This window comes from Eurypyga helias, unplaced genomic scaffold, assembly GCF_000690775.1.
Source record: "Eurypyga helias isolate BGI_N326 unplaced genomic scaffold, ASM69077v1 scaffold2177, whole genome shotgun sequence".
NCBI lineage: Eukaryota > Metazoa > Chordata > Aves > Eurypygiformes > Eurypygidae > Eurypyga > Eurypyga helias.
Genome location: NW_010259590.1, coordinates 31,684 through 49,942, shown reverse-complemented (window position 1 = coordinate 49,942; position 18,259 = coordinate 31,684). Strand labels below are relative to the sequence as shown.

At 40.7% G+C, this 18,259-nt stretch overlaps 1 protein-coding gene across 1 annotated transcript in view; it reads left to right on the top strand.

Moving 5' to 3' along the window:
• The window catches only part of SPTBN5 (spectrin, beta, non-erythrocytic 5), a gene marked incomplete at both ends in the record, with an annotated part of 87,986 nt that overhangs the window by 38,613 nt on the left and 31,114 nt on the right, over positions 1-18,259 (top strand). The window contains 4 exon segments of the mRNA XM_010154682.1: positions 2,180-2,383; positions 3,649-3,798; positions 15,703-15,807; positions 16,831-17,016. Coding sequence (XP_010152984.1) covers positions 2,180-2,383; positions 3,649-3,798; positions 15,703-15,807; positions 16,831-17,016 — 645 coding nt within the window.

The window sequence follows — 18,259 nt, the reverse complement described above, 5'->3', positions numbered from 1 at the left end:
TTTCCACAAATTCAGTAAACTCATCTTCCTGTGCAGATGAGACAAGTCAGAGTTACACAGCTATCTCTAATGACTGTAAGAATCTCGGTAGCTCTAGGGTAGGTTAGAGCAGCTTTGCTGCAGGACATTCCCCAAATTGCTGAGTGCAAAGAGGCAGCTTTGCTCCCTTTCCACTTTCAGCTGTGCCAAGAGGCCCACAAACAATGTTAGTCTCAGCTGTTCAGTGTACTTTTTCCACTAGTATCGTTCATATGAAGTCCATGGGGCTTTTTTTATTATGAAATTGTACACAGATTAAGAAGTGAAACAAAAACAAATCAGCCTTTCCATGAAAAGACAATTCTGCGGAATCATCTGTTGTAACTCCTTGCATCCCATCAAGTACGATTTTAGTCTGATTAAATGGCACAGCTGACCCTAACTGATAACACACAGTAACAGCAGAGGGCTCCAAATCTTCCAGGAAACTGTCAAGGAAGAGGAATTTAGACATAGACTCAAAGTATTTCTGAATGGTTTGAAGTTCTTGTTCTGAAGTTTGTGCTAGGAGTTTCCTGTAGACTGATGCCTACCCTGTCCTTAAATATTACTGGCAGTAAGTAGTCCAATAACTTCTTATTGGCTCTTGACTTGTTCCATTGCATTAAACATCCTGACATTTATGGATGTCTTCCTAATGCTTACCTTAAAATTTTAGGGAGTCTTAGACATTTACAAGTGCAGTGTCAGTGTCTACAGTGACATCCAGCTATGTCTGAATTAGTTCTGCAAATCAAAATTATGACAATATGTGTGCACTACATGGGCCCCTTTAAAAGGACCACAGCCCTTTTAGACTGTCCTTTGGTGGCTGTGTTTCATTATCTTTAAGAGAAGAGTATCTTGGCTTTAAAGTCTAAATTCTTAGGACCTCAAATTGGCCAATTTCAATTTTGTGGTGCTTTTCTGAAAATATTTTTTCCTGGCTGGATTTTTCATAAGCCAGCTCTGAGCTGTACAAAATTTTGATGACAGGGATGAAAATCTATGGTTAAAATGGAACAGGCAAGAAGCTAGTTCAATTACATAGTTTCCTTCAGTGGAAAAACCAGCGACCATTCACAAGAGGAAATTTTTAGTTCTCTGCAGTAAAAGAGCATTTTTCTTCAGTATTTACTATACATAACAGGTTTTTTTAATACACTTAAAAATCCTAAAAGAGCATTTACCACCTCAGAATTGAATCAACTAATCCAAACACAATTAAACTATAATAAAACTTAATTAATCATCCCATATAATACCCACTACAGTCCTTTGCAGTTCTATTTTTTGCCAACTGACATAAGAATAGAACACCTATTACAGATTGAAATGAGATGCCTAAAGTAAGTGGACTGGTAAAGGTGCAGAATCGAGTGCAGAAAAAGACATACAGAAAATGTCAAATTATTTTTACTTGCACAAGTTTCTTCAGTCATAGTCAGAAAATAATTCTCAGAGATTTATTTAAGAATTTTCTTGTCCATAATTGCCTCAGCTGAATGCTTCAGACATTTTAAGACATTGTAGATATATTTATTGGTTCATCAGATTTTGAAAGTAAACTATCATTACTTCCTTTTTCCAGAGTTTTGTTTCTGTGCCAATCTGTCATATAGTTCCACAAACCAGGAACTGAATCTGCATACCTGATATGCTTAAGCAATTTTTTCTGTGATTTACTTTTTTCCACCTCTGTTGGAGTGAGCTCATTTCTCTTTCCACTAGAAATTCTCACTCTCATTTTAGAATATATGTACAACTTAAGTTTTGAATAGATTTGTATTAGCCAAAGCTATGTCACAGGAAAGAAGGGTGATATTGTTTCATCCTCTGTGAAGTCTTAACACCAGCAAATACTTAATGAATGGTGAACTAAAGGGTAGTAAATTACATGATGTTGTCGATGTGATATGACACAGTTTGATTATGATATTACAAACCATGTATGATTTAGCACTGTATGTAGGAATTCCTGCAGTCATGTTATCCACCCTCGTTAAAATTCATAGTATTCCTCTAAGCCTTAATTAACTTTTTCTTATGTGTGATTTTATTACCTATTTTTCACTTAATTGAACAGTCAGCCTATGATTTCCTGTCTGATAACCCAAGCTCGCAGTCTAACCCTCAACCTTCACATTTTCTTTGGTTCCAGGTGTGGGACTATTTCTCATGGACAGCAGAAATAATAAGGGAAATGAGAGCCAAGGAGACTATTCGGGACATATCTACTAGCAGCCTGAGACTTACCCAGCATCAACAGCTACTGGCAGAAATTGAAGCACGAGAAGAGAAGTATAATCATGTTGTACAGCTAGGACAGTCACTCTTGAAAGATGAGGAAATGGGATCAAAAGAGGTAACTAAAACTCATTTGGGTTCAGTCACTCACATTCAGCTACTCAACACCAGTGTAACTATCGTTCTGTACAATATTGTGCTGTAAGCATACAAATGCCTGTGTACGCTCACACATATCCATGTGCGTGACCTACATGTGCCTCTGTGTGTTGCCTAGCTTGGGCACAAAAACATCTGTTCCATTTCCAACCTCAGCAGTAGATGAGTGCTGGCATCTCCTGAGGGCTTACTGCAGCAAAGCTGGGCTTGTTCAAGAAGTTTGCTATGTTCTCAGCAAACAGGCAATTCTACCCACTTCCCAAACTGGGTTTTCAGACGAATACTCTGCTTCACATTATAGTCCTATATCTGTACAAGACCAGGTTGGACAAAAACCTGTCAGCCAAAGAACTAAAACACTCAAGCACATGAGAGAGTTTGAAGAAGAATTGATACTTCTACTGTAATTAATTATGCTGGGACATTTAACTTCTCAGAAATGAAAGATAAAAATCAAAATGACAGTTTACTGAAGACAAATAGCTTCTTAGACTCTCACAGAAATTTTTCCAGTACCTACTAGTTTACTTGTGACATGACAACTTTACTTTACTTTACCCATGACAACTCATTAACATCTCTTGAATATCTTCGGAAAACTGAAGAATTTGTGCAAATTACTCTCCCATCTGACCAAGCTATTTCCTGAAAATCTGTTGACTATTGCAATGTATTACTAAATCAAATAGAAATCTGGCTGACTGTAAAGTCCTTTGCCTGTAGAAAAATGTAGGAAAAATCATCTATAGAAGGCTTGTGTATATACAGACTTTGGAAGCTGACATTACGTGAAGTCTAATATTGAAGCATGTGTGCACTGATTAGGAGAATATGCTATGTTCATAACTTACTTAAGCATCTGTCTTATCCCAATATGAAGTGCTATAATTGCATTGTTATGACTAAAGATAATGGAGAATTAGGATTTGATTCTAGAAGGTACATCTGAGAAACAGTTACCTTTCTTTGCTCTTGGCTTGGACTGCTATGTATGCTGTCAGAAGCACTCCTCCATTCCTCAAATGAGGCCCTTCTGATTATCTCTCTGACCAAATATAAATGTTAGAACTTGTTCTATTTTTTTTTTCCTGTTTGATTTTTTTTTTTGAGAGCTTATCCACCATTCCACTTAATTCTTTCTCCTCCCACCTTACCCCAGTCCATGGGGTATCAAGACAGAAGGATATAAATAAGCATTTCATTTTTATTGGAAATTGTGTTCAGATTCAGCAGAAGCTACAGGCTCTTTTGGAAGAGAAGGAAAAGGTATACAATGAATGGAAACAGAAGAAGGAGTGGCTGGAGAAAATACACCAAGAACAAATGTTCTACAAGGATTGGGATCACCTGGACATGGTCCTGAATTCACAGGAGGTATGTGAATGATAAACTTGAAATAAGTAGTTAAACTCTTCAAGCATTTGAACTCTTCCAAACTAAAAGGGGCGCTACTGTTCACCTATAACTTAAAATCATTTGGTCTGTGTATAGACAAGAAACTCTTTTTGTAGTTATAATTAACATTGTGGTATCACTTGGAGACTGTAGCAAGGTACAAGACAACACCCCACCCCCCTTTTTGGTGCGGAACCAGGAACAAAAAGATGATCCTTGCCTGAAAGATAATTCACTGCAAATAACAGAGGTAACAGATGAGAGTCACAACAGAAGAGGGAGACAGTTGTCCAGTATTAGTTGACTTTGCAAACAGCTTGCAGTGTGCCAACTGCTTAACCACTGGCAAATTGTTTTGTATGCTTCAGGGAGAAGGGAAATGGTAAAGGTGGTTTGAAGGAGGACGGGGAGATTACTTTGCAGGTGTTGCTGGAAAACTCACCCCAGGCTGAAGGGTTAATGCTGGGGAATTGCAAGTAGTGGAAAATGGATGTTAGCAGTGTGAGTTAATCCAGGAAAAGGAATTGACCTCAGTTCTGCAAGGCAGTTGATAGCAGCATGGAAAACTACTATGAAAGAATTTGATTGTAAGGAATATTAGTTTCTCTTTGATAGAGTAGAGAAAGATAAGCTAGTGAAATAAGCCCTCCTATGAACAGGGAGGGCTGATATACTTAATGTGAAGAGACAGAAGGATGTTCTTATAATTTTGCACCTCTTGAAACAGATTTTTTTTTTTCCACCAATATGAAATTATCTTTTGTCTTTCTTGTCTTTCTATTGAAACTATTTATAAAGGTTCCAGGTTGAGGTCTGACATTTTCTATTACTAGACTGAGTGCAGAATTCAGAAGACTTTTCCACTCACTCTGTGTAAATGCATGGATTGATAGATTGCTGTAACTGTGCTGAGACTTCTCATGCTTTCCACATCGATCGATTGAGGGTTGCCAAATGGACGGGGTGAAGAAAAGCTGAAGGAGGTTATACCTGTGGGTCATTTCTTATTAAGGAAAAATAATTCTTCAAGACCACTGGCAACATAATATAATGGTGTTCAATTTGTGCTGAGCTCTGTTTTCCACCAGTGCTTTGCCATTGGCACTACGTCTTTTGGAAAATTGACCCTGAGCTGTGCCATGCAGTGATGCTTAACCCTTTGGGACACATGGGCTTGAAGCCTTCTACTACTTGTTCCTTGAAGGAAATGTGTATCTTCATAACTCCCTACAATTGGCACCCTTGCCAAGTATGGCCTACATTCTGAGTTTGTGCTGAAACGTGAAACCACGTGTGTTTCACCTAGGTTCAGGTTTCTGGAGTAAAATATTATATAGTTCTGTCCATTAAAAGTTATTATTTGTTATTTAATTAGCAAATGGCACAGTTTACTCTATATCTCAAGTTCCTACCAAGCAGTGATAAATCACTGCTAAGGTCCTTCATGAGGAGCATCATCAGGGAAATTGTAAACTCTACAAAATTTTGCCCACTATATTCTTCCTCTTTTCATGAAATGGGTTTCAGCCAACATGCCAAGGCACTGTGACTACAGCATGTGCTTTGCTGTATGCTCCTCAGAGATAAATACGTAGGAAGTTACTATGCATTAGTGTTTCTTTTTGCCTGTCAGTCATGAGTCCTGGTTGCAAAAGACTATGCTACTCTTACGTGAAAGGGGTTGCACCTGGCACATTCAGCGTAGGTAAGCTGTACTCACATTACTTCTTTATTCAGATGAATTTACCATTGCCATGTGCTTGTGAGGTGCCTGCCTCTACCACAAGTTTCTTCAGCCTGAGAATGAACACTGTGACCATGAGGACTGTGAAGGGCAGTTTTGTTATCAGAATTTTTCTCTCGTGCCGTTTTCTCTAGAAACTTCTAAGGAGCCTGGTACTCAGTTGTTCTCACTGTGGGTAAGTGTTTAGAAGGTGGAACAGGAAAGTGTGGATATTTGGCTGTCCCTCCCAGTACCCTTTCACACAAATGGCATTTTATAGTCAGGGAGAATGAGAAGAAAATAAGCAGAGGGGTGTAATGACAAGCTGCTCTCATCCATAGTTAGTGAGAATGAGGGAGCCACAGCCATCATATGCTCTTATGTTCCTTCCACCACCCTCTGCAGATAATAGTTTTTTTGAGAGTACCCAGGTTTAAAAGAACAATCTAGCTATGAAAGAACATTTATAAACATTTTTGTATCTCATGGTTGCTTATATGTAATACTCAAAAGATTACAACTGATTGAACAACTACTGCTGTTTGTGAAAGGTCTGTGCATGTAAAGAATTACAGTTGCATGTTCACAGAGTTACTGTTATAAAATAGAAAAGTAGGTCACCATGGTGTGGTAATATAGACAATGTCTCTGTAGTCGGTGACCAAATATCTGCCTGCAATCTACCAGGGAAATTACAGAACACCATGGATTGGTAAATTGGTAATCTGGGTATCACAGTCAGCCATTTGTCTCCTCCTTCACTGACATATGACTGGGCTGTCACAATACCTAGGAAAGACTGTTATGGATTAGAGCTCAAATTGAACCCTGGAAACTTGTAAGTGCTGTTAGGTGGGAAGAAGAGACACTGAATTTGCTCATATCCAAGGATGCAAACAAGCAGATCCTCAATGAGTTTCAACTCTCACTACTCTAGATGCACCAATTAGTCAATACCGTGAAGAGCTTTCCTTTCAGGTATTACTAGCTTTCCTCCATCATGATGACTCCCTCCTGCATTGTCCGTTCTTTTCATCTTGCTTTTAACCCACAGCTGACACTGAGCAAAAGTACCATAAAGAAAAGGCAGCTGCCCAGGACCATCAGCTTGCCTCAGAGCTAAAGAGTATTGGTAAAAGCACATATCACCTCTACTTCACAAATTCCACTGCTACCTGCTCATTCTAAATCATATTTTGCTGTATTCAAGTCAATTTTACTTATTTGAGACCTGTCAATGTTGGCAATCGTCTCAATGTCCAGAGGTGTCAGTCCACAGTGATGCAGAGTGGTGCAGGTTTGGGCTATTATGCTGCTGAGAAGACAGAGACTACATGTGTTTACATACAAAATAAGTTGTACCTTTGAAGAATGTATGGGATGAAATCAATAAAAAAAGCAAATCATTGGAAGAAGAGGCTCATTTGCTGCAATTCATGGAAGAACAGGAAGAAATTTACCTTCTACTGGATTCTAGTCCTTCCTTAACATGCAATGCATCAGCCTGGCCCTGAATAGAAATGGCAACATTTTTCTGATTCCTCTACGGCTGGAATTCCTGTATTCCCAGAATATCCCCCATTGCTTTTGTTCTCTCATCTCTATGTGTGATCATCCTTCCTGTGCTGCAGGACTCCCATCTAAATGAGGGAGAAGTAGCAAGAACCGCAAAGCTGTCTTTTGCAGCTGCCACCATCTGCTTTATGGATCAGTATATACAGTTTGACAGCGAACTGCGATTCCTAAGTCACTATTTGTATTTTACTTCTCTGCATTTTAAGAACACTTGGAAGAGGAATCTATTCCGTTTGGATGGAGCTCTGTTACTACTTTGTGGAGTTATAATGTGGCTGCATAGTGACGCAGACTGTTCCCTGGGAGAGAGGCAGGAGGGTAGGAAAGCAGTCCTTTCAAACGTGTTTTCAAAAAGTATTCAGCCAAGATATCAACTGAAGACTCCCAAACCACTTTCCCAATGGGAATGTTGTAATTTTCTGCTTTCAAAAAGGACAGAAGAAAACACATTAAAAAAAATTATTCCTATCAGGCAAACAAACATAAGCAATCTCTCCACCCCTTGTGTTTCTTCTGACTTTTGTGTTTGAGGCAAAATTCAGTCATGTGCATTTTGCTTTGCACATCTGCAAAATATGTGTGTAAGAAAGCAGCTTCTGTCATCCCAAGATTTTTGGCTACTCTTTTCCCAGTACTTCGTATGTCTTAGACCAAGTCTCTCTCCCAGCAGCAAGGAGCAGGGGAAGGAAGAAGGCAACAGAGGAGTGTTTTAAATGAAGAACTACTGCTGAGAACTGCTCTCCCATTCGCTCTCTGTGCCAGTGTGATAGGTTTGACTTTATGCCAGCGTCTTGTATTACATCCAAGTTACTTAAACCTTCGAAGGATTTCTGCAGAATTTAGTCTAGGATTGTTCTGTGCTAAAGAAAATAGAGCACATGTGGAGAAAATTAGGCAAACATCTACCTTTTAAATTTTTTTATTATGAATTCAGTTGTGACATTGCATGGAACTGTTGTAGGAAACTCTCCTAGGACCTGTGAACTGAGATCTTGCCTTTCAGAGTGCAGACAAGTAACAGCTGAAAAAGAGAAGGAAGAAAAAAAAATCGGTTTTGCTTTGGGCAGAAGCAGTGTCTGGTACACTCCGCTCTGTTCTAACCTTCTCACAGCAGCAGATGCATTGCTCAGGTTAGCTGCTTTCCTTTTTTTTTTTCACAGATGAATAACAGCGAGTTTGCAGGCTGTCTCTGGCAGGCGTTTTTTGGCTCCCTCCTACTCTGTCTGCAGTCTCACTGTCAGAACACTCTGGGAGCAGAGCCTCATGCTCCGTAATTTATCTTTCTGCCCATCCCACACTCATATCACTTTGCAGACGTGACAGGCGGTGGTAGCAGTGTTAGAAGAGCTGTGAGTTTTTATTTTGAATGTGGGGTTTTTTTAGTTCATACATTTTTTTTCCTGGAGAACGTTTATTCATCTCTCATTTCTTTGCTTCAGAGGAAGAATGGAAATTTCCAGTGCCAAAGGAAAAAGGATTAAGAGTTGGTTTTAAAAACAGGGGGAAAGGCAAGCTTCTGTGGCTCTGATTTTTGCATCGTTTAGGACGAAGCTTCAGAATGTCATGCAGGGACCATCGCTGCAAACTTTCATCTGCAACCTATGTCTCCACTGCAGAAGTGATGCTGTCTTCCAGCAGAATGACCCCACCTCCTCCTTTTGAATCTGCTGTGCGGGACAGGCCTTTTCAAAAGATGCCAGCATCAGCAGGGCATCCTCCCACTGGTCAGTCAGTTGCAGAGCTTGCTCCAGGAAATGCCAGCTCACCACCAAGCAGCACGTCTTCTGGAGCTTACTGTTCAAGGCTAGATGTTGTCCTGGCACACACAGACCAGAGGAAAGGTTTTGGGAGCAGTGGTCACTGTGTCAGTCCTTCTGATGAGACATCCAGGTGTTCCAGTCCTCCTAGGTACCCTCAGGGCTACGGATGTGGCAGTTCTGGCACTCGGTCAACATTTGCGTCTTACAAGCGATATTCAGAAAGAGAAAAAAGTATTCATCCTATTTCTTCTGAAAAAAACAATCCCTTGAAGCTTGCTGTATCTTTGGCCTCTGACGTCCTCTCCTGTAAAGCTCCGCCAAGCTGGACATCACGCCTAGACATTGATCTGTCTGCTATCCCAGCTGTTTCTACGCTCCGCAGCAAAAATCTGCATGCATCCCTGGAACCTTGTGATTCTCTCCCACCCCAGCAAGGCTGTAGCCAGTGCAACATCCAAATGCCAAACCTCCAGGCCTCAATGAAGCTTTACATTTCAACTTGCAGCTTGACGATAAAGCCTTTTCAAGCAGATTCCCATGGAAGCAGTCATGCTCATTCAAGTCTGCTCATGCCACAATTAGAGAAGGTGCCTGAAACTTCGACTGGTCTTTCAACAGGACCCCAGAAACCAAAACAAGGCTTCCCTTCAGGTGGGTCACCAGCCCTTCAGATCACAAGATTTCATGTGACTTCCTCCAAGTATCCTGGCTTTCCCCAGCAAACTGTCTCCAGAAATATATGCCTATCCCCAGCTGTGCTGACTGGAAGAGAAAATTCATCTAGTGGGAATGAGGTCACCAGCAGGGATTTAAATCCAGAGCTGATTGTCTTTCAGAACCACCCTTCATCTAGGCCAGAGTTTAGGAAGAGTCCATGTGATGGTCTAACACCTGCTCACCACAAGGTTTCCAAAATCACCCTGATACTTGCCACCCCTTGGACTGCTATGCCTATCCAGGTGGTAAGAGAATTTAGAAGAAGCTCAAGCCCAACCATCTTTACAACACATGATTCAGATATAGCTGGTCCACCCTTTCACCCTGTGGAGATTGGGGCTGGCCTCTCTCTATCAGTGAATCCAGTTTGCTGCTCAGGATTGCTTTCCAGCCATTGGGCAAGATCTGGCTTGAGACCTTCCCAGGAAACATGCACTCTAAAAAGTGTATGCCCTGATAACCGTTTGACAAACATACCTGCTCACACCACATCTCCAGCTCACAGGGACACGGAGGATGCATGGTGTCCATCTATCGCTGTCAACATTGCATCCTTTGGATCTGGGAGGAGAGTGGTGAAGATTTCCATTCCATTCTAGGAACATTTACAAACAGAAGTTTTAAGTTGTGTTAATCAAGCCACATGGATTTCTTTTTGTGTAATTCCTGCCATGTTCCCACCCCCTAGAGATGATTTATGGGACAATCAGAAAGCTACTCTTGTTCTGCTGTCACTGAGGCTGCAGCTACAGCTTGATCCATCCTAAATGAAGCTGAGCACTTGACTCTTTCATTTTAACCATTAGAGAACTATTATCAACATGACATGCTCAATGCTATGCATATGCTTACAGATATTCCATAATTGGGTCATAGTGCTCAGCACTCTGAAGGTTCAAGACTTCAGAGCCAAGAACTGTTTTACTTCTCTGCTAGTCAGACTGGGACCTGGGACAAATCCTCAGCATAGCTCTTCTTAGATTTTTCTGTTTCACTGTTTTCATTTTCTTACATGTCAGATCACGCTGTATTTCTATATGGTTAAATCCTGGTTTTGTAACCTTGAAAAGTAATGCTTGTTTTCAAAACCCAAAATATTAACTCTGTTGGAAGAAATCACTTTTTTTTCCTCTTAGAAAAAGAGAAGTACCACCCTTTCCTGTGGGAAATGAAGGGATTTAGTCTCCATAGCATCTCAAAGTTGGATTTCCCAACGAAGTTTCTAGTGGAAAATCTATGGGGAGTTTAAGAGGAATTTAGTCTGCTTTCAGACAAATGTTTCTTAAATATTTTAATGATGATATTATATGGGCAAAGGATTCTAGTCTAACACCTACTACTTACAGGACAGGGGTTGAGCTTGCAAATCCTTGAAGAGGGACAGGGTAGGTGGGATAAAAGGATCGTAGCAGTTATGGGAAAACAAACACTGACTTCTCTCTGGGTTTTTTCCATATACATTTCCAATATCAGATAATTATATACTTACACTGATGAGACATTTAACATTAGAATTTTGCATCTAGATTGTGAGGTCAGAGGCCAATAATACAGTGATGACAGTATGAGATAAAAGGTTTATGTGTTTTTTTATATATATAAGTTAATTCAGTGTGTTTTATTCCACTTACAATTATAGTATGATACTTTGTTATAACTTTTACTGAAATGAATCGTAGTACAACATATTTGTGAATCATATCACCATGTTATTATGCACATATATTTACTTTGCTAAAACAAATTTACTTTTTTTCAATTAATTCTTTTTTATAGTTACTTTTGTCAGAAGTAAGCCAAATCAAACTTTGTTGTTATTTATCTGGGCAGAGAGTTTGGACTTGTTTACATGCTTTAAGTGATGGGAGCAGTTCTGACTTCTAGTACATGCTTAGAGCTGAAAGATTTTCAGTGAAGTTCCAGCAATCTCAGCAGCAAGCCAGTAGGGGGCAAAATCTGTGGAGCTCGTTATACTACGAAGAGCAGAAGCAGGACAAAGGAGTGGATTTGCACAAATACTTAAAATACTTTTTCTTGTAGAGAAATAAAAATTACACTTCTTGGAACACAAATTTCTTTTGGGTCTGTGTCAGCTTCCAGTGTGTAGAAATGTGAAGTTGTGGCATCCAGGGAGCATAGTTATCCCAATGACTAAAATGTTTCATTCGGTATTTCTCAAAAGCTAGAGCTGGCCTGTGCTGTCACTAAGTGTGTATATGGTACTATTTTATTTTAAATGAACATTTTTTTTAATGGACTATGCATTTAGTTTTGCATTAACTTGTATGTAAGAGATGACAATGTGGCTAAATCTATGCAATGAGCTCAGAAATAGTGAAAAACTCCAGTTAAAACCTCTGTTTCTGTGCTTTGCATTGTTAATAACTTGGCTGTTTGTTACATGCTTCATTTCAAATCTAAAAAAGGGCCAAGTCCATTTTGTGGTTTTAAGTATCTCTGCAAGCCTTCACTTCAAACTGAGTCCATTATATAGCTAGTGGTCAAGCCTTCTGTGCTTTTTGTGGCTGAGTGTTAAATTCCTGACGATGGACCATGATTCCTAGCAGAAACAAACTTGAAAGAGAATTTATACCTGCTCTGTGCTGTGGGAGACCCTGATAGCTTACCTGAGGAGAGCTATGCAGTGTTTTGTATTTGAAATCATGTCTCATTCAAAGCAGGAGTTTCGGGACATACCTAAAAATATGCCAGAAAGTGATGAAATTGGCCACAGGCCAGCATTGTGGTGTGGGAGCCAGTTTCCATTCTGCTTTCAGATTGGTACAACAAATGCTTAAATGAAAAAAAGAAATTTGTGGTTCTGATTCTAGCAATTGCTGTCGTAAGATTTCTGTTTAAGAGATGAGTGGAAAGTTTTTACCTCACCAGCTCTCCAAGTAACACTGTTCGTGCTACTTGGGGCCGCTTTCTTCTTAAGCATATTGCCAGTGCCTCTCCCATAATGTATGCAGCCAGTTTTCTTTTGCACCAGTTTCGTTTTGTTTTTTCCTCAGTATTAAAACCTGGATTCCCAAGAGAACATTTGCATGGACTTCTGCTTGGAGGACCTGGTCCAAAACTTATGGAAGTCAGGAGAACTTTTTCTGACTGCTGTAACAGCTGAAGGAATGGGGCTCTGAATGCTCTGTTATTTGTGTGTAGTGATTTTCAGTGGGAGCAAGGCACTGAGCACTCCAGTGGCAGCTGGTTGTGACTCACCATCCCAAACCCCTGCTCTCAGATGTCTCTGTTTTTTCCAAAGAAAGTAACCACCTTTACCAGTAGATGTCCCTTGCCTTTTTCTTCCACCACAGATTTATGAGCAGGAAAACTAATGGCTAACCATTTCTTCAGGTATAACAGAGTTTGCAGTTTCACTGCTAACAGTTACAAAATAAAGGTCCTGGAAAACTATGGGGAATTTTCTGTTCCCTCAGGTCAATTTTTTTTGACCAAAAATGGTAGATAATCCACAAAATATGACAGAGAAGTTAACAATGCTTTTTAAAGCAACGTTTAAAATGCCAAAATAGAGATGCAGCATGTGACTGTAATGTTTGTGTACCCCAAAGAGGCATGAGTTAGATTCAGCTGATAACTTTCTATTGCACTGTTAGTAACAGCAGTGTAAAAACGGATGGTAATTATAAGTGGTTTAACAAAGCATTACAGTAGACAGACCTGGAGCCTACACGTGTGAAGATCTTCCTCCACAAGAGCAAACTAAATCCAAAAACACTCTTAAAAAAAAAAAAATCTGTCAGAATTTCATACACTTGATAAGTAGTATAGATCAAAGGATTAAAGTCTGAATGACAGAATGTCTGCCTGCTGGTGGGGGTTGTATTTAACATACAGAGGCGTAACGGAGGCGTTCATGTATTTCTTTAGGCACACTGGTGATTTATGGGCCAGACTTTTTAAAAACTTAGGTCTGTTTTACAGTGGCCTTCCCCTCTTCTTGAGAGTGATTACTGTGTTGGGATTTATTCACCTCTCTTCTTATACTCGGCATGGATTAGTATAGAGCAGTTTGAACATCTGGCATGGGCATGATATTCTTCTGTGGATTTTTCTATATATGCAAAATATTCGTCTCATTAACTCCCCAAAAATGGACCAGAAAGTCAGGCTAAGTCTGGCTGTCAGTCCCCTTAGCCACGTCTGCCAAGAAGGGCTGAGTGGCAGCAGCAGTAACAAGGTCCATTGAACAGCTTGAGATAAAGGTGACAAAGTGAGGTAATGACTGAAATCTGGGGTCTGTCCAGGACAACCAGGACAGGGCTCAGGCCTCCCCTCAACACAGCTCTGGCAGGGCTGGGGCCCTGGCTGAGGCCCAGAGGGACCCTGAGGTGGGAGCAGGGGGGCCATCCAGACAGCTCTGATTTTAAGTCACAGATTTAGCTATGTTCTTTACCAACTCTCTTCTGAAACTAGCAGAAGTCGTGTTGTTTCACTTACTCTATTCTCTTTCTTTCCTGCCTTTTAATTCCTGCATACTATATCACTGATATCAAATTCTATTTCTATCTCTGCTGATTGCACTTCACCCAGGTAGAGTTACTGATTGGAATTCTCATCCTTATCCAAACACTTATGATTCCATGAACTCACAGAATGGATTATGCAATGCTGTATCCCAACCAATAAATGGAGTCCCTTGTAGCAGCCTGAACTCCAAGTCTGTCCAGTCATATTCACTCTACTGTGAGCCTTGTCCACAGGTGATTTTTGCTTATGTCCCGTAAGAGCCTCTGATTTGGGTTTTTGTCCTGCTGTTGTTTTGTCACTGAATAAGAGAAGAAAATGTGGGCAATTAAATCCACTGGAAAAGAATAAATTCCTACTGGCCTGCAGAAAAGCTTTTTTTTTTTTTTTTCCCTTGATAACATGTAACTACATTGTTTATTCTTTTGCATTTGACAAAACTGAATGTAACCAAATGCATGGAAGAAGTAACTGGCCAGTTTTCTTAACACTGGAAGTCAAGAAACACTGTGGTGTCTTAGAGATGTATGTGGATTAGTTAGAAAAGGTCTTCAGGGTGTTAAAAGTGAATAGGACAGAGGTCAGTTCCCTTAAAACTGTATTTGTTATTTTAGACTAAGGTCTTTCTTCATCAGAAACTGACAGGATAGGTAGTAAACAAAATGAATGCAGTTGGAAAGATGGCCTGTAAATGTTACAGGTGCAAATTATGACATTCTTCAGGACTAGTCTGCTGCATAAATACAGGATGGACCAAGCTAGTCTGATAGCAGTTCTTCTGAAAAACTCATAGTGGATCATAAGGTGAAGTTGAGTTCATGGTATTGTGTTAAAAGATAAGCTGCACACACAGATACATGTGGAAGATTACAGCTTGAAAAGTACATAGGCTCTCTGCTGTCTTCACTACCTTAAGCCTGGCTGCCTTACAGCTTATTGCCACTTATTGCATCAAGTATTAGGAGCCCTGTTTCAAAATCAACAGAAATGGAGAAAACCCAGAGGAGACCAATAAGAATAATCAGACTCAAGAAGACTTTGTGGAATTATTGATCAGGGAAGCTTTAGTCTAGAGAAGATGGAAATGCCAGTATGCAAAAAAAGCCTAAAAACATGTACAAGGCTGAAGCAAATGTAGAAGGAATTATCTCCTTTCTGTGATGAAGAGGCAGTATGTAATGAGCTGAAGTGTTGACAATGCATTTTCAGGCTAGATATTTGGGAAATCTGGCTATTAGTAAAGGTAAAAAAGCATCAGAATAAATTGCTCAGGAGGCTGCAAGGTCTCTGTTACTGGAAGTCTTCTAAGAAGGGATCGTAAACATCTGTCAGAAATGACAGTGTTGATCTTGCTTTGGATTACAAGCATGGTTTAGACCTCTGGAATACACTACCAGACTTGTGACTTAGTGATTGTGACAAGCAGCGATAGGTCACTTTGCTCAGCTGGACCTGCTAATGCTTCCCTTTCTTGCTCGAGACCATTTTCAGTTACCTTCTGTTCCCTTTTTTCCTATTGAGTGTACCCTTAGCTGCAGAGTTAGTACCTCTTCTCACACTTACAAATCAGATTTATCTGACCATTAATCCACTAAGAAAAATGTTAAACTTTTTTCATAGGTTTATTTGAAAAGCAGTGACCTCGGAAGCTCTGTGGATGAAGTAGAGCAACTGATAAGGAAACATGAGGCTTTTGAGAAGCTTCTGGCATCACAGGATGAGAAGGTACAAAACCCAATAAATACCAACCCATGAACTAGAATGATGATTTCTTTTTTCTTTCTATTTTTTTTTAATATGGCAACACATTAAATTGCTGACAGGTGAGGTATGCCTGATTGCTTGAACCAAAGAGAAAATGGGGAAGCTTAATGAAATAAGCAGCAGAGCAGGGCAGAGCAATTTTTAAGCAGTCCATGCCCAAGTCCTGCTTGTGTTGTCTAGCAGTAGACAGGAAAAACAGTAAGTTGAATAGTGGGACTTACTGGAAGAAATATTTAAAGCAGGCCATATTGTATGTCATTGATGTCAGAAGCTTCCACTTTTTTCATTAAAAATTAGTGTTTTTTAAAGCAAGTAAAATACAGTAGGTCAGAGGGGATAACTTCTCTAATTATTTAAATGTACATGTGGTATACAATGTCCATACCAAGTTAGCTAACCTTGTTGCACCTTTGGAATAGAAGGAGTTGAATTGCTCACCCGCATGCGAAGGAATCTGCCTGGCTGGTGGCCACTGCTGTAATTCACCCAGGCTAGGGCTAAACTCAAAGCTGAGGCTGTACCTGGGTTTCCCAGAAGGAATGAACTCCCAGAACCTGTGCCAACTCCCTGCCAGACTGATTGCTTATGATGAGAGCTACCTTCCAACTTCTGATTTCCACAAATCAATAAAACATGAGCAGTCATGGGCATCAGGCTTGCTCCATGATTCCTTGTGCTTCATGATTGGTGGCATCAGGGACTCCTGGAGCTACAGCTTTAATTCATTTAAGTTTCCAGGGTTCAATACAGAGACCAATGGCAAGGATGTCATAGATCTAACAGTACACAGTGGGGGGGGAAATCCTGCTATTCTCCCTGTTATTCTTGGTTTGTTCCGGGGAGGTGGGGTTTTTGGCGGGGTGGAGAAGCACACAACCCACAACCAAAAAGAAGACTCTTTTAGATACGGAAGGGAGTCTGGGTTTTGTTTCTTTCACATTACTTGGAAGCATAAAAGTAATTGCAGATTTGTTGCCGCCTCAGATGATGTCTCTTCAAGAACAGGCAAGCAGGCTAGAAAAGGCCGGTGGACTGGAAGGAGTAAAGATCCAGCAGAAACTGAATGCCATTCGTGAGAGGAAGCAGCAGATCAAGGATCTGTCCCAGAGTAGGAGAGAGAAGCTGCAGACTGCCCTTCTTCTGGCACTTTTCTACCAGAACTTGGAAGAGGTGAGAGGGTTTCAGGCTGGGATGGGGAGTAGAAGGCAATGGAGCTGCCTACCCCTGTTGGATTAAGTGCTTACCCTTGACAGAGATTAGGTGGATTGATAATCTGCTCAGGTATGGCAACTCCTACCACCCTCATAGGTGCTCCAGTGCCATTGCTCTTACGATACCATCGTTGTGGCATTGTGCCCATTACAGCTGCTCTACACATCAGGACCTCTGCTAGAGTAAAACTAATGAAAGGGAAACTGCCAGCTACTACATTGTCTTTCATTTGGTGGGAAAGAAAAGATATTTCAAATCAGGGTGAATACAAAGTGGAAAGCATTATGGCAAGGGTGCCAAGCTTTACTAGTGGGTGTTCACTGAAGGTCTTTAGAACAGTGTTAGAACTTAGCATAGCTCTTCAGCTACTGTAGACTAGTCTCTGCAGAATATGTTTGTCTTCTGTTCTGGCCTTTGTCTTGTAACTAAGAAGCTTTGCTCCTGGCAATAGTGTTGGAAAGATGCACTAGGTCAGTCTTTCAAAGTGCAACACAATGTGTGTGACTGAAAAACGTGTTAGCATCCGGTGTGTTGGCATATAAACAGCAGCACACAGGCTCAGAGGGACATTTGCAAACACTTTTAATGGTCTAATATAGAATCATATAATCTTTTAGGTTGGAAAGGACCCTTAAGATCATCAAGTCCAACTGTTAACCTAGCACTGCCAGGTCTACCACTAAATCATGTCCCTGAGCCCCTCGTCCACATGTCTCTTAAATACCTCGGGGTGTTGGCTCAACCACCTGCTTGAGCAGCCTGTTCCAATGCCTGACAACCCTTTCAATGAAGAAATTTTTCCTAATATTCAATCTAAACCTCCCCTGGCACAGCTTGAGGCCATTTCTTCTTGTTCTATCACTTCTCACTTGGGAGAAGAGACCAACCCCCACCTCTCTGCAACCTCCTTTCAAGTAGTTGCAGAGACTGATAAGGTCTCCCCTCAGCCTCCTCTTCTCCAGGCTGAACAGCACCAGTTTCCTCAGCTGCTCCTCACAGGACTTGTGCTCCAGACCCTTTACCCACTCTGTTGCCCTTCTCTGGACGTGCTCCAGCACCTCAATGTCCTTCTTGTAGTGAGAGGGCCTAAACTAAACACAAGATTTGAGGTGCGGCCTCACCAGTGCCCAGTACAGGGGGACAATCACTGCCCTGGTCCTGCTGGCAACACTGTTCCTGATGCAGGCCAGGATGCCATTGG